At 40.3% G+C, this 24,451-nt stretch overlaps 1 protein-coding gene across 2 annotated transcripts in view; it reads left to right on the top strand.

Annotated features, from left to right (window-relative positions):
- Nucleotides 1-24,451, top strand: part of ITGBL1 (integrin subunit beta like 1) — a 157,903-nt gene that overhangs the window by 109,440 nt on the left and 24,012 nt on the right. For both annotated transcript variants that reach the window (XM_054808144.1, XM_054808134.1), the window contains one exon: nt 21,162-21,278. In XM_054808144.1, the coding sequence (XP_054664119.1) occupies nt 21,162-21,278 (117 nt within the window). The remainder of the gene's footprint in view (nt 1-21,161; nt 21,279-24,451) is intronic.

Genomic DNA, 24,451 nt, shown 5'->3' with positions numbered 1-24,451 from the left:
TAGCGTTGTTCATATATTGTAATGAAAAGGAAAAGCCAAGTCACTCCTCAGTGTGTGCATCTCTTTGGTTTATATATCTGTGCAGATATTGCTGTTAACTTACGTTGTGCTGTGTTCCCTTTTTCCCTTGTGTGTAACAAGCGCATGAGAACTGGAGGGTCACTCATGACTTAACTACTCAGTAACTCGTTCCCTGCAACAGGCAATCCTTGCGACTGCCTGGGCTTCCCTGGGAAGAGAGGACTGATGGCAAGAGGAGAGCTGAAGGGGGGAGTTCAGAGAGCTGCTGCTTCTGGGTTTCAGGTTCTGCAAGAATACATCCCTTGTTGCCTAGTTTACAGTTCACTTCAGCCTTTGTGCTAACTTGTGGGGCTCTCCTTCACTGAGATATCTGGAGCCACAGGCATTCTTAGAATTGAGTTTATTTTCATTAAAAATCTATTTGCAGAAGACAAATATCCGAGCTTCTACACAGTCTGAGTTCCAGCCACATCTCCCTAGTTACCATGGATCACATCTAATCAAAGGCTTTGTATGGTATATACAGCTGTCTAGGACTTAATAAGATTGTTCAGACAAATATAATTTCATTAGGAATACAGACCATGGATCATCCCAAAACTCTTCAGCATTGCTAAGAGTTTGTCCATAGGGTCTTCTACCAAAAGTCCTGAGTTTGTGTTTCATAGTATGTTAGCCATGCAAGAGCTAGCTCTAGACTTGAAACCACATTAGCTCAGCAGCATGCTTAAGTTGTTAAACTCTGCTAAGAATCTGTGTTCGTGCTGATAACTGAGTTTTTGATCCAGCTTTGTTTGGAAAGACTGTGCAGATGATCCTTAAAGGTTTTGTCTCCTTAGCAGAAGCAGAAGAGGGGAGAGAAAGCTGACATGTAATATCTTCCCCTTTAATATAGAAGCAACCAGGGGCTTGTTCTGTGTTGGTTTTTGAGGGGTACTTCTTGAAAATGACAAGAAACACAGAGTTGCACCATTTGACTTCCGAGTGCCTTTCATGCTGTTGCAGACCTGTGTGCATGTTGCAAACTATACTGTACCTGCCATTCCAAATTTTCCTCCATCCGGAAATTATTTTAATCTGACATTTTGGGATGGCGATGGGGGTTATTTTCACTAGAATTATATTGATCTTCAGTGGCATGATGTCATGTGATCATGTGATTTTGGTACAGCTTGCTGTGAAAGCTCAGCATTTGTTACTTCTTGCCTTTAAGAAACACTTGCGTGCATGTGTGTGGTCTTGCATGGGTTTTGTGTATAGAAGATACTTGTATCAATCTGTACTACAGTTTTTCAGATAAGGGTCTTTGGGGGAAAAGTGCCTACGAAAATAATTGTATTTGCAGTATAGAAATGTTGCAACTGGCATGTCTCTTGACATCTGGGGAGGGGTTTGTTTGGTTCTGTATGCTGATTTTATTGATCTTCTGAACACTGAACTACTGCTCAGCAGTGGTGGCTTTTTTAGGGTAGGCCTAGATTGTCTTTCATGTAGATACTAAACATGGTGGGGGGGTTGCTTGTATTGTTTTATAAGTATTTCATATACTGTATAAACTATTTGGTTAGTAGGTAGTTTTCACTTGTGTAGTGAAACTTCTTGGGAAAGTACATTTCTTTTTCATTAACTGCAGCTATAAATAAAGTAGTGGAGAAGCAGATAGAGATGAGTGTAATGTTTCCTGTTGTGATCTTTGAGACAGGATAGATGAATGAGTCATTCATTTAAGTAGCACTGCTGATAATGAAGGCTTCAAGGAAAATATTAAATTCTGTCTTTGTGATATGCCTGCGCTCGGGCTCCTGATCCTGAGGGCGACAATCCTAGGCCGTCCAGGTCTGCTGCAACGCAGCCTGCTCCGGCAGTTGCCCACTGCTGCTCTGCCTGCTGACCCCTTTTCCCTTCATAACTTCTGAAAACCAAACTATTACTGTGTGAGTTGGAGAGACCCGACATCTCTGGCAGTGATGTTGAGATGCCTGCAGTCTCAGTGCTGGGGAGGAGGCAGGACTGCTGCTTTTGGGAAGGAAGCCAAGAGTGACTGACTTTTTAAAATAAATGCTTCATTTCAGTGAGTGTGCGCGTGTATGCACTGCAAGAGTTTTGACGTGTTTTGCATGCTACTGATGTTATAGTACATGTGGTTGCTGCTTATTTTCAGCTGATGTCTCCACTGCTCTTTTTCCTCTCACAACTGAGTATCAGTTTCTGCCCTTGTCTGATCTACAATTACCACCCCCTATAACTTATGCCTCCCACTTTTTCTCACAGAAAAATAATGACTTATACTGATTATTTTCCTTATTTCTTCCCACTCCCTCAGCACCAAGGCTCACTAGCCTCCCCACTCCAGGAGGGGGAAATGAAAATAGCAACAAATTACTAATTCTTCTGTGGCAGCCTCTTATTTGCTGCTGTCAGTGCTCTGCCATAACTCAGGTTCCTGGGGAGAAGGGTAAAAACCCAAGCAGTTGCTGGGACCTTACATCTTCCTGCACAGGAATTTAATAACCCACCAGTTTTTCAGTTGTATGGAACTACTGAGAGGAGGCCTAAATACAATTTTCTTATGACTATATTAGCCAAGAGGAGCCAATCCACTTTTTTTTATGAAATAAATGCTGTTTAGTTCATTATTGCTTGTTATTAAAAACAAATAAAGCAAACCAACCCAAAACCTTTATTAGCTTAAAAAATAGATCTGCAGAATTAATTGCTTTTTAAGCATAGCATTAAACTGTTGTTTTTATTTGTCTGAATAATTTGGGGTACTTTTCTCTAAAACAGTAATAAAAGTAAATCCCACATTCATGCTGTGTTTAAAGCAATTTTGACAAATTTAAGCTGGTAATACCAGGCCTATTTTGTTTCTCTAATAAGATGTTTATCATAAGTGTGGAATGCTTCATCTAAGCCTGACTTCCAACTGAAATCAGGTATGTCAGAGCTTGCCAAACTCATTGTGTTCAATCAAGTTAGCAGTAATTGTTTTGTGTGGTTTGTTGGGTGGTGGTTTTTTTTTTTCCTTTTTTTTTCTTATTTGCTAAACAGAACTCTGACATTTCCTGGAAGAGGACTGGGATGAATTTTTGATATTCTGTAAAAATCCATGTGAGTAAACATGGCTTTAGCATTAATTCATGCGATGCTAAAATCAGATATGGCATAGTAGTGCTGGAAAAATGTTTCTCACCACTGCGATTTGCCTCCTGTCTGCTATCTCATACCAGTTTAATCCCTCTTGGTGAAAGCCATGAACAACAAATGCTACTTTATACTTGCTGCAAAGCTGCCTGGTTCACCTGCAATGCTTGTTGTGGATACACAGGTCCAAGCTCAACAGCTGAGTTCAGCTCCGGGGCAGCTGCTTTCCAGCAGGGTTGGATCCTGCTGCTGTCAAAAGATGCCCTGGAGCTTAGGGCTCAGCAGGACTCCCACGAGTGCCTTCTGCCGCAAGCATGGCAATACCTCTGCGATCAGCAGAGCTGATAGACTTATAAGCACCAAGCTCCTGGGAGCCATCACCTCTCATGGAAACCAAGAGCTGCCAGCTCTGGTGGCTCCTTTGAGTGCAGCAGGAGCCAAGGGCCGGGAGCGCCCAACTTTCACAGCAGCACAGGAGCTCCCGTCAGCTGCTAAATGGTATCTTGCAGCTGTAAGGGGCGGTTTCCCTCATGTTGTCTTTCTCTATCTGGAGATGCTCTTTGCAAATTTCTGCTTCTTGCAAGGCATAGGTTGTGGTTTGTTCTTTTCTTTTTTCATAACACCAGTTTGCACGCTGACTGCTGTTAATACATGGGTTGCTGGTGCTCTGCTCTCGGGTGCTGTAATCCTGCTTCATTCTTGTAGACAAGGTGGATTACTAATGATTTGCATAAATCCATGGTGAAACTCAGAAGATACAACCATACGCTGTAATCCCTGATGCCCCCTCTAATTATATCAAGTAACCATATAGGAATCGTTGTTTTAGTGAAAGAAGGATCTAGCTTGACTGAAGAGCCAAGTGGGAACACTGTTTTTCTCCAGGTCGACAGAAGCTCTCTAACTGTGCCTCCGTGCTTCCCACATGTTATGGTCACCGTTCAATCCTCACAAGCCATGGTGGTTCAGAGGTGGTTTGGTGCCACTATGTAAGAGGAAAGGTGGCCATAGCAGTGACAGAAGAAATTGTTCTTAGATAATTAAAATCAGCTGGCAAAGTTTTGAACCATGGTGGTGCAGGAAATAGTGTTTCTTTCTGTAGACTTAGTGGTCTGTAAAATGATACATAGTTCAGCAAGGTGAGTGACTTGATTAACCAGAGCTGTTTTCCTATGGAAATAGGGTCTGATTATTATTATTATGGAAAATGTGTTGGCTCTTTCCATAGATAATTTTGACTTGGACAGAAGCTCTTTTGCTTTTAGACAGAGGATAATACAGTTTTTTTTCTTGCTTCACACCACTACTTGAGCTAGCTGTTGTCTTCAATTCCTTTTTAATGCCACTTCTTTTCTGCAAATTGGAAATTTTTTCCTGAGAACGCCCACGTTTCAACTTGCTGGAGCATCTTCCTCAAAACTACTCATCCTCACTCTTTTTTCCATCTTCTTTTGCATACCTGTTTATTTTTGAGATTAATCTGCCTTATTTTGCTGAATGTCAGTCACAGGTTCTCCTTTTTCCTTTGTTCTTTCTTTTTGGTGATCACCTCACTTTCTGTTGTCACACCATCACCCACTTATTATTCTGTGAGCTCTGATACTTATCTGCTTCCCTTGTATGTTCCTCATTTGCAGGTATCTTCCCCCTTCTCTTCTCCCATTTCATATAATCTTTTCTTCATTTTTCAGGGTGTTTGGAGCACTTGTCCTTCAAACTTGATTCTTTGTTACTGGTTTTCCTTTTTTATCCTGACTTCACGGCCAGATGTTTCCCATTATCCTTATCTAGAAATCTGCTGTCAAAATCTTCTTGTTTGCCAGGTTTGCAAGTTTTCAGTATATCTGGCCTTCTCTCTTCTCATATACCTTTTCATTCCCCATCCAAATTTTGCCCTCATCCTCAGCTATGGTTTTAGTCTTTGGATCTTTTCTTTGGTGGAACCTGTTAGCTTACATTTTTTACATGTACTTATTCTGGAGTGTGCTTACCAAAGTGTGACTAGTCATTGTAATGGTCTTCTCTCCTCTCCATGTCCCATCTTCTGCTGCCTTGGCAACCACTTAGATAACTTTTCCTACTCCTACCCTTAAATGCAAAAGTATGGGAAAAAAAACCCCAAACCCCAACCTCCCAGAAACCTTTCCCACCTTTAAATTTATATGAAATCTCCACTGTTTCTGTTTTGTTGACTTTGTCACTGCCTATTTTATCAGTGAGCTTTTTTTAAGGCTAAAAAGCACTGAAATTTACTTTAGTGGGGTTTATTTCACAAACCTAGTTATCTGAAGGGCTGAGTTCTTTCTTTCCTCTCCACTGGAGTAACCTTGCTCCTAAGTTGCAAAGAACGGCTCCTAAATAGCTGGAGTGGGTAGGGAGCCACATCTACCTTCAGATTTCTGTAACAGTGACTACTATCTCTAGGAACACTGTCCTCCATATATTCACTGGTGGGGAATAGGCAATTTTAACTTACAGTTTAGTGAACCTGCTTAGACAAAATATTTTGGAGGAGAAAAGGCACACAAATTGATACAGCAGATGGCTTTGATACATTCTTTCTCTTTCTGTACCCCAAAAGATGAAACCACTCAGTCCACTGGCTAGGTCCAGATTTCCCTCCTTAACTGTTCTTTCGCTTGGCAGATATTTTTTGCTAGAAACAGTTGCAGTGAATATTGCTTTTTCCTTGAAAGAATTGCTTTTTTTTTTAGCCAGCAATCTCATTTCTGATGAATTTTTAAATATTTCATAAAGCAATTGGTGTGTAGAAAGCACTATTTGCATTGTCTTTGTGTTCTTACATGATGACTGAGGAGATTGACAAAGTAGTACTTTGTGTAATATCTATACTTATTTCCAAAACAGAAGAGGATAGATGTTTTCAATTTAGCATAGAATTCCCTACAGTACTTATCAGGCTTTACAGTCTTAACATTTTTAATCAGTTGTAAAAGATCCTCTTACTCTCTGATTTATATAATAGACCTTAGCTTTTCTATTTTTGCTTCATTTGACTTCGGAATGTTTCCAACATTATAAAAATTTGACATTTCGTTATTCTTCTTTTCATCTTAAATTTTTCTGTATATCAGTGTTGATAAAATTCTCGCTTTTTGAACAGTAACTTTTAAGGACAAAAAAGATTAGCCATATCCTTAAAACAAAATAGATAGGATATTTAATATAAAGCATATTACTGACATTTTATGTGACCATTTTTCCTCAAAATCATATTGACTGAAATTGTCAAGGGACTAATGACTGGTCATGTGTTTTGAATTCTCCATCTGCTGGAGAGCTTTTAATGTTTTCTGGGGAACGCCAGACTCTTTCTTCTCTCTTCCCCCATTTTTTGAGAGAGGAATTATAGGAAGAATTGTAAGTTTTATAAACCCTCCCTGGCACTCCCAGAAGTTCTTGTTGTGCTGTAGTATAGCAGTCCCTGGACTGTTTCAACAAATGCTTTCTCCATCCCTAGTTTCTAGCATCTCTTTTGCTCATCAGTGGTGTTTCCACTTCTGTGCAGTGGGTGACGCTGACCAAAGGTTGAGGCTCCTCCAGACACGTTTCCTGGCTGTCAGAGTTTTCAGTGGGCTGTCCTGCTCAGACCAGACAGAGCAGCTGGTGGCAACAGCTGAGGACAGGCAGGGCAGGCGAGGAGGGGGCATTGCCCTCTATGTCAATGACCAGCTGGAGTGCATGGAGCTCCACCTGGGGATGGATGAGGAGCCAAGTGAGAGCCTATGGGTCAGGATTAAAGGGAGGGCAGGGACAGGTGACATTATAGTGGGGATCTGCTACAGGCCACCTGACCAGGATAACCAAGCAGATGAGGCCCTCTATAGACAGATAAGAGCAGCCTCACGTTCACAAGCCCTGGTCCTTATGGGGGACTTCAACCACCCTGACATCTGTCGGAGGGACAGCGCAGCTGAGCGCAAGCAATCCAGGAAGTTCCTGGAATGTGTCCATGACAACTTTCTCCTCCAAGTGATAGAGGAGCCCACGAGGAGAGGTGCCATGCTGGACCTTATTCTCACCAATAAGGAGGGCCTGGTAGGGGATGTCAAGCTCAAGGGCAGCCTTGGCTGCAGTGACCATGAAATGGTGGAATTCAGGATCCTCAGGGCAGTGAGGAGGGCACGAAGCAAGCTCACTACCCTGGACTTCAGGAGAGCACACTTTGGCCTCTTCAGGGATCTGCTTGGTAGAATACCATGGGACAAAGCCCTGGAAGGAAGAGGGGCCCAAGACAGCTGGCTAATATTCAAGGGTCACCTCCTCCAAGCTCAGGAGTGATGCATGCCAACAAAGACGAAGTCAAGCAAATCCACCAAGAGGCCCCCGTGGATGAACAAAGAGCTCCTGGGCAAAGTCAAACAAAACAAGGAAGCCTACAGAGGGTGGAAGCAAGGGCAGGTAGCCTGGGAGGAATACAGAGAAACTGTCCGAGCAGCCAGGGATCAGGTTAGGAAAGCCAAAGCCCTGATAGAAATTAGTCTGGCCAGGGATGTCAAGGACAACAAGAAAAGCTTCTATAGGTATGTTAGTGAGAAAAGGAGAATGAGGGAAAATGTGGGTCCCCTCCGGAATGAAATGGGTGACCTGGTTACCCAGGATATGGAGAAGGCTGAGGTACTCAATGACTTCTTTGCCTCAGTCTTTACTGGCAAGTGCTTGAGCCACACTGCCCAGGTCACAGAAGGCAGGGACTGGGAGAATGCAGAACCGCCCACTGTAGGAGAAGATCAGGTTTGAGAATATCTGAGGAACCTGAAGGTGCACAAGTCCATGAGACCTGATGAGATGCATCTGCGGGTCTTGAGGGAACTGGCAGATGAAGTGGCCAGGCCACTCTCCATCATATTTGAGAAGTCCTGGCAGTCTGGCGAAGTTCCCGCTGACTGGAAGAGGGGGAACATAACCCCCATTTTTAAGAAGGGTGAAAAGGAAGACCCAGGGAACTACAGGCTGGTCAGTCTCACCTCCGTGCCTGGCAAGATTATGGAGCAGACCCTCCTGGAGACTATGCTCAGGCACATGGAAAATAAGGAGGTGATTGGTGACAGCCAACATGGCTTTAGTAGGGGCAAATCGTGCCTGACAAACTTGGTGGCCTTCTGTGATGGGGTTACAGCATCCATGGATAAGGGAAGGGCAACAGACATCATCTACCTGGACTTGTGCAAGGCATTTGACACTGTCCTGCACGACATCCTTGTCTCTAAATTGGAGAGACATGGATTTGATGGATGGACCACTCGGTGGATAAGGAATTGGCTGGATGGTTGCCCTCAAAGAGTTGTGGTCAACGGCTCAACATCCAAGTGGAGAACAGTGACGAGTGGTGTTCCTCAGGGGTTGGTACTGGGACCGGCACTGTTCTACTTCTTTGTCTGCGACAATGGGATCGAGTGCACCCTCAGCAAGTTTGCCGACAACACCAAGCTGTGTGGTGTGGTTGACATGCTGGAGGGAAGGGATGCCATCCAGAGGGACCTTGACAGGCTGGAGAGGTGGGCCCGTGTGAACTGCATGAAGTTCAACAAGGCCAAGTGCAAGGTCCTGCACGTGGGTCGGCACAATCCCAAGCACGACTATAGGCTGGGCGAGGAATGGATTGAAAGCAGCCCTGAAGAGAAGGACTGGGGGGTATTGGTTGATGAGAAGCTCAACATGAGCCAGCAGTGTGCGCTTGCAGCCCAGAAAGCCAACCGTGTCCTGGACCGCATCAAAAGAGGTGTGACCAGCAGGTCGAGGGAGGTGATCCTGCCCCTCTACTCTGCTCTGGTGAGACCGCACCTGGAGTACTGCATCCAGCTCTGGGGGCCCCAGTACAGGAGAGACATGGAGCTGCTGGAGTGAGTCCAGAGGAGGGCCACAAAGCTGATCGGAGGGCTGGAGCACCTCTCCTGTGAGGACAGCCTGAGAGGGTTGGGCTTGTTCAGCCTGGAGAAAAGGCGGCTCCGGGGAGACCTAATTGCAGCTTACCAGTACCTGAAGGGGCCTGCAGGAAAGCTGGGGAGGGACTGTTTATGAGGGAGTGTAGTGACAGGACAAGGGGGAATGGATTTAATCTGAAGGAGGGTCGATTTAGATTAGATGTTCGAAAGAAATTCTTTACTGTGAGAGTGGTGAGGTACTGGAACAGGTTGCCCAGAGAGGTTGTGGATGCCCCCTCCCTTGCAGTGTTCAAGGCCAGGTTGGATGGGGCTTTGGGCAACGTGGTCTGGTGGAGGGTGTCCCTGGCCATGGCAGGGGCATTGGAACTAGATGGTCTTTAAGGTCCTTTCCAACCCAAACCATTCTATGATTCTATGAACATGGGTCAGGACTGAAAGCGGGGGTAGAGAAAGGGTGGGTGGGTTTTGCAGTTCCAGCTTAAGCACACAGGTAAATCTGTTGCTTGTGACCGATTGGCAAAATGAAGGTCAGTTCCAGTCAAAGCAGAAATCTTGGCAGGGGTATGTGTCTTATTTAGTGGTGATCCTTCTAGAAATTTTGGGCCTAATGCACACTATAAACCTGATTTCTTGCTCTCAGAACTAACATCAATATTAGTGTATAGGCAATTGTTTCAGTCTTAGGCTCTTGATAGCAGTTTCTTAAGTTAACTAATTAAAATAAAATGCCTTAATTTTAGTGTTTCAGGCTACTATTGCATTTGTCAGGAAGGTTTGGAGACTGATCACATATCCATCTGTGGATCCAAATCCAAATGTGGCAGACATTGCAGGAATAGCGTGACCTCACTGGTAGGCTTTAATTACTTGTTGCATGTGTTTCAACTAGCCTGAAAACTGCTAACTGTCTTTAATTGCTGGGGTTTATTCAGGTCTTCTGAACAGGAGGCTGAGTATAAATATGTGAAGCTCATAATTATACCTGTTCTGTCTAACTCAGTCTTAACAGACAGTGCCCTTGCCTGCTCATGGGGTCCTATCAAGACAGATGAGCAAAGAGGGTACTACTTTCAAGAAGTTTGAACAAGTACACCTGTAGGGTGACACATAAAATGCCTAGCTGATCTCCTTTGATAACTCTTGGCCTACTGTTTTATTATTGCTATGCACTCTTCCTGAAATCTGTAAACTCAGGGTTACCTGCAATGAAGAATTTACTATTAATGTGTGAAATCAGAGAGTGGGAAAATGAAGGATTGTTTTGTTTTCTAGAGATAAAGCTTGCATTTAAAAAGCTGTTACAATCATGCCTTTAGTTCCCTCATTACACATTGCATGCTTTCCTCAGAGCTAACCTTTTTGGGTGCCGGGAAGAAGCATTATTTCACAGATGCAATTACATTTGGGGCAAGGATTTTAGGAGCCATAAGGCAGTGTCTTTACAACAGATTAAATAGAGATCCTTGTAATGAGAGGCTAGTGCACAATCTGGCCAGTTGGCAACAAAAAAGGAAAAATTTGCTTACAAGTGAAGGGTAAGAGCATTTTAACTTGGAACAACTCAGTAGATGATTCAGTTGCTAGGTAATGTCTTTCATTTCTGGAAAAAGTCTTGAGGTGAAAGCTAATCAATAAAGTAGATAAAGTGTGATGTCATTTGTTGCCATGGTTTCTGAACTTAGCAGTCTGTTATCTGCAAATAATATTGATGGTTGCTATGCAGTTGAATCTTTTCATATTGTTGTTTTGCCATTATAAAGCTCTTTAATCTTGGCTAAAGCTTCAAAGAGCAGAGTGTCTAGGAGTTTAAATGTTGTAATAGATAGGCTTGTATTACAACCCTAAAATATCTTGAAATTTATTACCTAATAAACAACAGGCATCAGCAGGAAGTGAACAAGGTTAACATTTTGGTGATTAAACTTCCACAAAGCAGTTGACATTTTCTAGTAAATTAATCTGCAAATTAAATATCTCTGTGGAATTAGTGGTATGACTCATTACATGGCAGATCATGTAAAAAAGGGGTAAGCAGTCAATCCTCTGGATGATAAGGCAGTTAAATGTATAAAGCTGTAAATGGCTCAAAAGCCATCACAGCTTCTTGAACAATGTCCTTGTGTTTCATGTATCTTTTGCTGTTGGATTCTGCCTCTTTATTATGTTTGGGTTTTGCTAGAAAATATTTCATAGCAGCTTATGCTAATCATCAGACAGTTGCACAGGCTGAAAGGGAAATAAGACTTATTTTTCCTGATAGTTGTCAAGGTGAAAGAAAAGCATTCTCAAGAAGGCATTCTCCTTTAAATCAAACACAATACTTCATTTTTCATATTCTATGGAGAAGATGTTAGTTTTAGTAGAATTCCGTGTATCCTTTACTTGGTTTATTGGCATCTCTTTACCGGAGATTTTTTTTGATAGTTTGAGTTATTAAAAGCATTTTGGAGGGAAAGAATGAAAAAGAGATGAAAAGACAGAGCTCAATGCAAGGTTGAGAAGGTAACATGGGGTGATCTGAAAGATGAGGTGATTTGTAGAAGTACAAAATGTTCAGTACCCAGCAGTGAAACATTTTAAAGGAGGGGAGGGCCCATTGGACAAAGTGAAAAGAGGAAAAAGGTAGAGAGGAAAGCAGAAAAGAAAGTGGCTGACAGAAAAAAGAGGAACTATTTTTATTGGGGTGAGAGAAGAGGGGAGGAAGGGTAGAAAAAAAATCAGATGATGGCTTGCGGAATTCTAGGATTTTTACATCTTTGGAGTGACATTTGCCATGCTATCTAGTTTTTCTCTTTTTCCCCAACTGATTCCTCCTCCTCTTCTTCCATTTCCACTGTTCTCTGCCTTAATGACACATTTCTTTAGAAAGCATTTTGCCACCTTCTTTCTTGTCTTCTTCACACATCTCTCCTCTGTGTGGTGACATTGACTATCACATTTCTTTTGAACGGAGAAGTAATTGCCTTTGTAGTCCTACTTGTCCCCTTAATATAGTGAGTGAATTGTCACGGGCATGCCCCCAACGGGAGACCTGAGGAAGATGTCATCAGGAAATCGGAGGCATACAGCTAAAATGTGGCTCTTGCAAAGTGGGCAGGGGTGTTCTTGATGACTCCTCTTCTGGAACTTCTCTAGAAATTCCCTGTTGGCTGTAGAGAAACACAATAGCAGCCTGCAAGGAGAGTATCCTCAAAGCACTGCTACTGAGAGGAGGCAGATGGAGGAGACATGCCGGCTTGATGATGATAGCAGATGTCAACAAGTTAGCAATCTGAAAAGGAAACTAGCAGCACAGCAGTGCTTCTTACCCAAATGTTTAAAGAGAGGGAGGAGGAAAAAAAAAAAGAAAAAAGAAAAGCAACGTGGAAAAGAAGATACAAATCAGTAGTGCTGATCAGCAAGAGCTGTAAAAGACTATCTGATGCCAAATCTGTAAGGTGGTGCTGTTGAGTGGATTTGTCTAAAAACGTATTTCACTATTAGGCTGTCATAAAGGAAGAGCATTTATTTCAGATGCCATATGCCAACTGTGCAATTAGGCTTCCAGTCACACATGCCATGTGTACTAAAGCAGAGGGCAAGTCTCAGCCATTTGCAATTGCTGTTGCGTAATGCTTGCTTTTGCAATCCTGGACATTCAGTTGCTTGCGCTGTTGTGAGAGTTCTGTTGTTTGGGATAATATACTTATCTTTTATTTCTCCAGGGTTTTTATCTTAGGGATATTTGTTTTCTGTGTTGTTTTTTTTCTCCTTTAAGGAAAAACTAAGTTGTTAGAACTTTTTGATACTCTTTCACAGTATAAAGCAATTCAATTTTAAAAAGATTAAAAGAAATGCACATTTTCTGAGACATGCCCCCACCCCCCCCATTGTATGAGGGACAGTTTGGTACTTTGTACTAGTGAACAACATTTTATATATGTAAAACATACATACAATAGTGGAAGGTCTCAGGCAGCTTTAAAAAAATAATTTCTTAATTTGTGAATTTCTGCTGGTTTTCTTAGGCCAAATTTATATACCAACAGCCATTGCAAGACACTGAGTGTAGATGATGAGCAGACATGGGACTTTAGGTACCTGCTCCTAAAGGAAAAGGGTAAGAGAAGCTGTACACAGCAAAGTTTCCAGAGCCACTGTGACACTCCCTGCATTGCACATGCCCTGTGAAGCCTTTCAACCTGTTCCCAGCCCTTTCACATGGGATGATGAAGTTCCATGTAGCACTGGATGGCTCAGTGTCACTGAGCACTTACACAGATTTGGAGAAGGTTTTCCAAACGTGATATGGAAATTAAAATAAAAACAGGTGTATCAACATAAGCGATTAGTGAAAGTATCCTGGCCTTTGAAGCCACGTGTGGGCAGGTAATGAAACCTGGAACAAAAAGTTATCAGCTATAGATACAAGTCTTCTAAGTATGCGATATATTTATATGATAATAGTGAGTTAATTACAATTATTTCAGCATTGTTGATAGAGCTGACTTTAGTAGCTGATGCAGTTATTGCATTTGAGATGTAAGACCAAGGAAATACAGATATTTAACCCAATTACATGCTTTAGCTACTGTTGGTGCTATTTGAATACAATAAAATAAAATAAAAATCTCAGCGATCGCTGCTAAAAGTTCGCTTCAGTGTACAAAATTCTTGAAAAAAGTGGTTCAGATATCTGAAGTTTGGAAATTACTTTTTGTTAAAAGCAGATTTAATTTCATTTTATGTTTGTATGATTCAGCTAAGCTCTTCTCTAGAGTTTTATAACTTTAGTTGAGGTCTTGGCTAAGTCATGCTGCAAATAATCTCTTTTTATGAGTAGACTTAAGTCATGTTTATTTTCTGTGTATTGATTTAGAAACAGAAAGTTAGTTTCCAACCCAAATCGGAACAAGTAGTTGTTCTTGTAATAGTTGCAGCACGTTTTTCCTTGTGTATAAGTGCACAATTTTAATTTTCATAATATACTGCAGAAGAAAAAGTGCTTGTTGCTTGACTCTTGTGTGGAAAACCCATTTTTCACCAGAAGATCTCCACAAAACCAAGACCCTCACCCCAACCCCCAACAGCCTAATAGAGCAATCCTGTGCACACTAAGAAAAGAAATCCTTTGTGGTTCTTGTAGCTTCAGTTAAAATACAAAACCAAATGATGAATTTTATGTTTCAAATGCAAGGAGGTTGCTGTACAAGATGTCCTCTCCTGGGTTGTTTACTTTCTATCTTATAAAATCACAGAATCATAGACTGGTTTGGGTTGGAAGGCACCTCAAAGATCATCAAGTTCCAACCCCCCTGCCATGGGCAGGGGCACCCTCCACTAGACCACGTTGCCCAAAGCCCCATCCAACCGGGCTTTGAACACTGCAAGGGAGGGGGCATCCACAGCCTCACTGGGCAACCTGTTCCAGTGCCTCACCACCCTCACAGTAAAGAATTTCTTCCTAATATCTAATCAAAATCGACCCTCTTTCAGTTTAAACCCATTACCCCTTGTCCTGTCACTCCATGCCCTTGTGAACAGTTCCTCTCCAGCTTTCCTGTAGGCCCCTTCAGGTACTGGAAGGCTGCTGTAAGGTCTCCCCGGAGCCTTCTCTTCTCCAGGCTGAACAACCCCAACTCTCTCAGCCTGTCCTCATAGGAGAGGTGCTCCAGCCCTCTGATCAGCTTTGTGGCCCTCCTCTGGACTCGCTCCAACAGCTCCATGTCCTTCTTATGTTGGGGCCCCCAGAGCTGCATGCAGTACTCCAGGTGGGGTCTCACCAGAGCGGAGCAGAGGGGCAGGATCACCTCCCTTGACCTGCTGGTCATGCTTCTTTTGATGCAGCCCAGGACACGGCTGGCTTTCTGGGCTGCAAGCGCACACTGCTGGCTCATGTTGAGCGTCTCATCAATCAATACCTCCAAGTCCTTCTCTTCAGGGCTGCTTTCAATCCATTCCTCGCCCAGCCTGTAGTTGTGCTTGGGATTGCGCTGACCCACGTGCAGGACCTTGTACTTGGTTTTGTTGAACTTCATGCGGTTCACGCGGGCCCACCTCTCCAGCCTGTCAAGGTCCCTCTGGATGGCATCCCTTCCCTCCAGTGTGTCGACCACACCACACAACTTGGTGTCATTGGCTAACTTGCTTGCTGAGGGTGCACTCGATATTTCGTGCAAAGACTCATGAGGCACAGAGCACAGCAGAGCCAGGACGTGACACTACTGATGGCATCTCATACACGCCTCAACTCCTGTCACTGTGCTGCTCACGAGGAACTAACTAACATTGGTACATGTGATAAAGGTCAGTGCATTGTGATGAGCAGCACAGTACACCTTCCTCACTCTGCAGCTACAGATGAGCAGTCTGTACAGAGGAGAACCACATTTAAGGGCTCTGAAGTTCTTCATGTCTCTGAGATGGTAAAATATCAGTTCAGTGCAGAAAGGAGTGTTCAAGTCCAGCAGGAGAATTGATTTTTTCATGTAGATGTTGAACTCCTTTTGGTGAAGAAGTGGCATCAGCATTATTCTAACCTATGGAGCTGGTTTGTCAGAAATCTTCAGACATGTTGGAGCATTGGAGACAAACAGAACTGTACTGATATAAGTTCATAAAGTTTTTTTAGAAGAAGAAAATTTATATTTTGCCAAGATAACTAGAGGTTGCAGATGGCGTTGTTCATAAATTACAAACAGAACATTGCTCCCGCTTGCCCAAAATTCTTGTAAGAAACTAATCCCTGGATTTTCATAGTTTCTGTGAGATCAGCCAGATATTCAGGTGTTTAAAGAGGTTCCAAGGATACTTTTGCACATATTAAAGATGATTCCAAAGGTTACCTTTTTCTGGTACTTCATAAATCATCCAATCAACAAGGTCCAAGAATTACCAGCATTTTAAAAGCCAGGGTTCCCTCCAGATATAAGACAGAATTATATTTTGTCTGGTCAGTACAATATTTTTATTTGAAAAAATATTTTTTACTTAAGAAAATCTATTCTAGGTGTGGGAAGTAATTTCAGGCCGTTTTGGGAATAGGACATGCAGAATAAACTATGTGTGCCAGCTGAGAAATCTGTAGTTGTTTTCTATTTGAGTCTATAAATTTCTTCACATTGATCAAGCTCAGCTGGATTACACTGCTTTTAACACCTCGAACTGAGAAAGGCATGATAAGATTGTCCACCCCATTTTTGGCAAGCGCTGCATTTTATTTGCCCATTTTGTGGTACTGTTTATTCCCTTTACTAGTCTTTCCTTCTACCACTCTGAATTTTCCTTTTCCTTACCTGAAGCTGCTACATCCTATCTATTACTTCCTTAAGTCACATCTGCTTTCCCCCACCCCCTGTGCCCCCTGAAACTTTGTGATCTTCTGTACTAATATTCCCATCTGCCTTCTCTGTTTTGCCATTTTGGAACATTATTTTAGGTCATCTGTTCACATCCAGCATGAAGTGGGTTCTGCTGGCAGAAAGACACAGAAGCTTTACTGAATGTGCTCAGGTTGCCTAAGATTGCTTGATAACAAAGAAATTGCCAATTTCCGCTAGGTAATGCTTTCAGATGTTAAGCCTGGGACAGTTGTGGGGCAGAAAAGTCCTTCCTAAAGGCACATTCCTTTCTATTCATGACTAGTCTGAAGCACTGTCTTTCTGAGGTACAGATGAACCTGGTTTGCTTTTACCACAATCTCAGTGCAATTTTGTGCTGTATTCCTTACACATTAAAAAAAATATTACTTACTTATTTGTTTTCATTTAGAAGATAAAAATTCAGCACCATGCTCAGAAAGATCCTTTATGTTGTAGAGTTATAGAGAGGAAAAGACAATGAAGTATATCTTATTATATTCAGTGTTTATTTTTACAGTGAAAGCTATTGCTGTTTCTTCCTGATATTTTTGCCAGCAATAACAGGGCAAAAATGTTTTATTACGTAAATTATATACTTCTAGCACAGTGTTTTAAAATGAAAATTACCTGCATAAAAGAGACTTTCAGTCAGTCTATATAGGGAGCTGGAAATTGGTTTGAATGCATGCTGCTAATGGTCACAGCAATTTGCATGGGAGCAGGTTTAATATAAGTCTAGGCACTGTTTACTTTAGTTATGCTTTCATAAATGTTGGAGAAAAGGAATGAAAAAATGCTATAGTAAATGGTGAATAAAATCAAAAGCTAAGTGCTAAAGGCACAGATTTTTAGAATTCTAAAGTCAGTTATCTAACAAACTTATGTGTTTTAATGAGATGTGGCACTTTAATTCCCTTTAAAAACAAAAACCCCACCCTAAGCTGGTCTTTTTTCAGTCTTCAAGTAATAACAATTAACTGTAATAAGTTAATATTCCTATTGACATCAATGTGAGGGAAGAGTGCGGGGAAATATTAAGACTGCAGACAAATAAATGTCTTGTATAATTATTCTATTTTTGGAATCTTGCATTGCAATAAGTAGGTTAAGCTTTTCCATGCTAATAGCTAATACAACCTCCATCATAAAGCTTCCTTCATCTGAAGTCATCAGACGATGAAATTTACTGTCCCTGTTTAGCGAGGAGAGGAAGCCACTTGATATAAAATATCTGAGGTGAACTTGTTTCTTTTTACTCATAAAGTGTAGCTCTTGCACAGACAATTGAGAAGGTGCAGAATATTATAGTCCTTCTGTGTTTAATTGTTTCTGTATGCCCTGGAATTTAAAGAGAATTTAGGATATGTTTGGCAGTAGCTTTCCCTCTATAATCAGGTTGCTATGGTAAACCTATTATTCTAGACAAAGAAAGAGTATGTTTAGTAAAGTGCTGATCCCTTTTCAGTATAATGTGAGCTTCAAATTACTTTTGAATGATTGAATTTGCATGGTAAGTATTTTATCACAATAACTAAGAGGAGAAGGTCACAGAATAAGGTGTGGCTTCTGTTATTTCAGTAGCAGATACATCTGACAAAGCAGTAGTACGGCTGAAGCAAACTTACCATGAAAATCTTATCCTGGTTTTCCCAGGGACGCAACCTGAAATTTATTGTTACAGAATGTTATTAATTTTTGTGTTTATCTGTATGGTGATAAACTGAGCCTTTGAAGTTTACATTTGCTACATCCTGTGTAGTTAGCTGTTCAGAAGCGATAGGACTTTAATTCTCTGTTTAATTCTCTGTTAAATCTCTGGTGAACCTGGCAGTCCTAGGCTAACGATTGGACTTCATGATCATAAAGGTCTTTTCCAACCTAAATGATTCTATGATAATCTCCACAGAGCGGGCCCACCTTACATAATCTAACCAAAATCTCAGTACTTTTGGAGGTAAAATATATTTTTTAAGCCAGAACAAAGTTGCAATTATTTAGTGCCACCACTAAATTCACTTCTCATGTTCCTAGTGCTGATTTTGTCACATTTGTAAAAGAAAATGATGAACTAATAATTTGAGTATCAATTTCAGCAAGTGTACTAAACTATTGTAGCTGTATCTTTGAAAATTTAAAAGTAAAGAAATAATTCAGAGAAGTCCTTTTCCAGAGCACTTACTGACTCAGGTTTCTGTCCATTTTCAAGACACCTTCAGTTCTGCTGAGGTTGGCAGTCAGATGATCTAAATCATACCCTGAACTTAGGTGGGAGCCAGCCAAAATAAAATACAAGGCATAGATACCGACAAGGAGTTTGAGCTTTTTGAATATACGTGTTGGTGTTTTATTCATTAGCTAAGATGAGAAGATTGAGAAAGTAGGGCCTAAACCTCCTTTGTGCTTGATTTTGAGAAGACAGCCTGAGCTTGTATCTCTTACATGACAAAAATGCTTTATCTGCCTGGGGATGGGATATTCCTCAGGTTTTTTGCTGGTGAAACTGTTGGACATTAACTGAAATGAATAAATACTAATTGCAGCAGGGACTGAGAGGAACCTGTTCCCATTCCAGTGCAAGTGCCTAGCCACTGGGCTCTAGGGTCATTCTGACTTATTAAATTAAGCATTACAGAAGGTAGTGCCTAATTACAGAACATGCAGGAGCCTCATTACAGAACCTTCCTTTGCTCGTCCCTCTGGAGGATTTTCCATCTCTGCTGACTCCTCTCTTCAGAGCAACTTGCTTAAACTGATTTTATTGTCCTTCAGGCATCCTCCTTATTATAGCATTATCTAGCCAGGATACCACTGTTGAAGATGGTTCTTTTGTTTAGTTTATAGAGTCTTCACAACAGATAGGTCCTGTTCACCGGTTACCTATCTGCCTACAGGTGGGTGACTGACTGGTGCTTTGGGACACAGTGATGTGATATTTTTGTAAAAGTAGCCAGGTTGTCTAAGGTGGATGCATAGAAAGAGACTGTGAGAGCCCTAAATAGTGACAAGTTGGAGTCATTAAAAGTGTGTGTATATTTAAGTACTAAGGAATGATTTTTTCCCCCCAGTTTCTAATGTAGCTGTCCTTGGCAAATAATTATAGCTTAAAAAATGCAGGTAAATAACATCAATCATTCTGCAGACAATCATATCTTAAATGTTGACATGATTACCAAATACAACTGTATTTCGTGATGTGGTGGATGCACTTCCTACAATAAGTTTCTTTCTGGAACAAATGTCCTCATATAATTGCCAATGCAGCATAGTTTTAAAACTATGTATATTATAAGGGTATCATGAAGAATTTTCTGTTAATCCTCTCTATCAGCATGTCTTTTTTTTAAGATTCTTGATCATAAAATGTCCTTCTAGATTGAATCCTGTCTCACAGAATGTCAGCTTGAAAGTGCAATGTACATTGATACTTGGGAACATGAAGAATATGGCAGCTATAAAATGAGCTATAAAATGAACTGGGAATTTATTCCATAAGCAATAAGACACATACTCCCCCCCCCCCAGACACACACTCCAACTTAATTAGACTGGGGTTTTTCTGAAAAACAAATGTAACAAATTTAGGTTAGAAGTTGAAAAAAAAGAATAGATTAAGAATGATCTGGCAGTATGTTGACCTAAAAGGTTTTTATTGTCACAAAACCTACAGTTAGAAAAGCCCCACTAAGGTTCTCCTTAACAGTCCTTTCCTATTCAGCAAAATATTTCAGCATTGGTAGTAGTAACTATAGTTACTTCTACTGTAAATCTGGGTTCTGCAGTCAGTAGAGCAGTGTCCAGGCCCAGGTTGAGTCCCACTGATGCTGTGATTAAATTAGATGGAGAGGAACAGGCTTTTCTGCATCCTAATCCATGTCTCTGGTGGCCCTTTTTTACACAAAATATCTTTTCCCAAGCCCATCAACTGTATTACTTTGATCCACAGTTTGTGTAATATTTAGAGCATTCTCACAGTAGCATTGCATTAAAACAATTTAAAAATAAGGAGGCAAACTCTTAGAAGTTAGGAAATAACAAAACCAATGTTATCCTGAATATGTGCAGCAAAGACTGTCCTTGATCTTACTGTTTTTCACATCTGACCATTTAATACTCACTGCTCTGAGGGTTTTGGAGTGGAAGATCTGTGGGAGTTTGGATGAGTCTATTCCTCTTTTAAGCTCTGAAGAGTTCTTGTGTGAACAGGTTGATGGAAGGGAAGACTCTGACAGAGGTTGTACTTTCGATTTCTATCTCCTCAGGTCTAGACAAGAAAAATTAAAGGGGTTTTTGCTTTCCAAATGCCTGACAGAGTATTTGAAAAGTTATTTTTCTGCATGAATAGAGAGCATCTTAGATAGCCGTGTGCATAGACTATTTAATTCTAATCACATTCATTTTGGAGTTTCTGAGGTATGTGCTAAATATTTTAGATCAATTATGGAGGTTAATTATGCAGCTGAACATGTGCCATAGCTCTGTTATGCAAAGTTGAGATATGAAAAACACACAATGCCAATGATTGCTTATTGTTGCTGTTTCCACCAAGAAATAACAGTGATATACTTTGCTTCTGGTTGCCATGGAGGAGGGATAGTTTGGGGTTTTTTTTAATAGTGTTTATGTGCATACTTTAATACAGAGTGACTTCTTGTTTGTCTTTGGAGGGTAGGGTGTAGACTAAGTTTGGGTTCTTATTTCATTTATTTTACTTCACTGAAATTATGACTCTGCCAATTGTTTATTCTTACAGGGAGATGCGAATGTGGCCAATGCACTTGTTTTCCTCCTGGAGACAACAGAGTTCATGGCAAAAACTGTGAATGTGATGATCGACAGTGTGAAAATGTGGACGGCGATGTGTGTGGGGGTATGCATTCACTTAATATGACATAACGTGTTATAATGTGATATAATGTAAAATAACATTAATCTTGACAGTTTATAACTTTCTGTTCCCACCCAATTTTATAACATAATGTCACTATAGACTATTGACATTATTGTTTAATTATAATAGAATATAGATTTTTGTAAGAAACGAGCTCTATAAATACTGAATATGTTAGTAAATATTTATTTTAAAACTTCAGAAACACAAACAAGTAGATTAAAGACACCTAATAGCATAAATGTAAGTGCTGTAGCATATCCCAGAATCCATCAGTGTTCATTAGAGAAGAATACAAACACTTAAAAGGAAAACCTGAAAAATTAGGTAATTTTACTTTGTGTTTACTACGGTTGATGTTTTACTGAGAATGTTTTATTTTACCTAAAGGTAGTAATGACCAGCAATGCTTTTGAATATTTAATATTCACTAACAGGGATATGTCTGTTTTCTAAAAAAGTACTAAAACTATATTATGAGAGGACATAAAATGCTTGAGATACATTATCTTAGTAATTGTACATGCAGATGGTTCATTTCAATGTTGACAGTGAAAACTTCACTTTTTGATTTTTCAGCAATGTATGTTGGTCTTAAGCAGTATTTCAAGTTAGTTTTAGATACGTAAATGCATACATACCATATGGTATTTTAAAAACAGGTGAGTGATATTTGTCCTAAATACTCTTTTTCTAGATTTTATTGGCTTTATTTTTAAAATGACTGATTCGTAATATTAACAAAGTAGTTGGTATGAACAATGACACATTTTATTATATTCCTTATTGCTATGTAAGAAAAAAACCATATTGCTTCATAATCCTGTGTACATAAAAAATTCCAACTACAGGGAATATTTCGTCAAGGTCTCTGCCATGCAGAATGTAGGCATATATGGAAAATTCTAGTTTGAATGTCTAACCAGCCATAACAACAGCTTATAAAATTCAATAATATGAATGTGTAGAAAAAGAATAATTTGAAATTTAATTTTGTATAAAGGACATAAAAGCAGATAAAAGCACTGACAGGCTGGGTCATATTTGTTATAAATTAAGTAGTTGAGAACCAAAATTCATGATCTTCCATGGTTAAAAATATCTCTTCCATTTATGTCATTCATATTTTACATTATTTGATGACAATGCTTCAATGTTAATACTGCTAATTATAGAGCACATTTTGGAAATTATAGGCAAAAATTCCATTCTTTCTTATTGGGAAGGTTAGAGTGATTATTTTAATTTTTTTTTTTTTGCTGGCTTGAGCACCTCAAACTTAAAAGAATAGTCACCTCAATACTTGAGCCACTGTCCAACTTTTTACTGTGCAGGAGACAGTCTAGGTCACAATATTACCTGAATAAATTCTCTCCTTTAGTCTAAATAGCTTTGTCTAAAGAAAATGGCAGAAATTAATTAATTAATTAATTTAAAACCCATATGCTTTAAGCTTATTTTCCTAATTTTGAAACAACAAATAGAAAGGAAAGCCAGCTCATGAACTTACGAATCAGTTGTAGTCTCAAGCTCAACTTAAGCTGATAGTGTAGTTACTAATGATTCTCTGCAGTTGAAAGGAATTATATGGGAAAACGCAATTCAAGTGACTGTGCCCTGTTTGAAATTGCACTGCACAGCATCTGTTGACAGGACTCCAGAAGGCCTACCCTGTGATTTTTGCTGTTACAGGGAGCTAAGCTTATTCCTAATTCTTTCCCCGAAATCATAGAACAAGCACCAAATCAGGAATCCTGTTGTTCTGGGCTTTCGTGTAAGTAAAGTAGAGGATGAAGCATGGCATAAGGTGATGATTAAATCCACCAGGATCTGAGCTGACCTCTGAAGTGCCTCAACGGATAGTAGAGCATCTTTGCTCACTCACAGCTGTCTGAACTTGGTGAGATGAAACTGGTCTCTGGAGTTTTAGTCTTCCCAATTAGAAGTCATGTCACTACTAGCAACGTCCTCTAAAAATTGTTGGATTTCTGTAGTAGATCTGTTGGGATTCCAGTGGTAAATAATTGGCAGATTATTTTTTCATATGATTGATATTTTATTTCTTGTTCTATTATATTTCTAAATATAATTTGAGATATTTTTAGATTATTCTAGATTTGGTTGTAATTTACTCCTTGAAGCATGTTCCCATATTATTATTATTGCATGATTCCATCTGCTTTGGTTCTTTTACAGCCAAAAGCTGGTTTCCTCTCCCTCTGTTTCTGTTCTCATATGATACAAGTGTTTCTTTGCACTTGTCTGGTTCTTCCATGTAAAGTGTGCTGAGATTCAAATTATCAAACATATATGCCTTACTAATCATGCAGTTCTCTTCCATACACCACTTTTCCTTGTCTTGGCTGCTGGCACTCTGGAGTGGCTCCTTTCCTCATTTCCTCTCTCTCTCCTTCTCTTTCCTTCCTTTTTTTTTTTTTTTTTTTTTTTACTGCTGGCAGATCCTGAAACCTTATTTTCTCTGACCATCCAGTGTCCATCTGTGCTTCTGATTCACCTGCCTCAGGAGGCCACCCCACAGCCCAGTAACTTAAGGCAGCACCTATTTAGATGTAAGCATTAAGTACAGGAATGTTTATCTTCAGAGAGTCCCTATCAATTGCAGCTTTCTGTTCACTCACCATTTAGCAAGTGAATTCCCCTCACCTTCCCTCATCTTCAACAATATGAACCATTTAGCCCTTTTGCATTTTCTGTGACTTCATCTTTCACTGTGGCTTCTACCAACATTTTCACTGAAATGGCTCTTCCCACAGTTTCTGGCTAAAAGTAGGAATTTCTGTCATTGTTATCCTTTTGAGATCCACAATAGCCTCTGATGTTACTGATAACTTCAGCCCTACTCTTTAGTAATTGTCAGATGTTTTGCTTGGCTATCACTTTCTATACTGATAACATTTTGAATGTTTCCTTTGATACACAGTATTTCTCATATCTCCCTTTCTAGGAGATTCTACCAATTTTAACCTATTTTTCTTTCCCCTTTTGCTACTTATCATTCACAGACCTTCTCTCATTAATTTTGCGGTAGTGCCATACACCTCTCTCTTCCTTTTGGGTTTGTCTGTGCTTCCATCTCAGTCTGAACCTCTTGACACCTCTTGCTGAACTGTGTATTCCCTCCTCTTTCCTTC

Source organism: Grus americana, chromosome 1, assembly GCF_028858705.1.
Source record: "Grus americana isolate bGruAme1 chromosome 1, bGruAme1.mat, whole genome shotgun sequence".
NCBI classification, from domain to species: domain Eukaryota; kingdom Metazoa; phylum Chordata; class Aves; order Gruiformes; family Gruidae; genus Grus; species Grus americana.
This window is presented reverse-complemented; position numbering and strand designations above follow the sequence as displayed.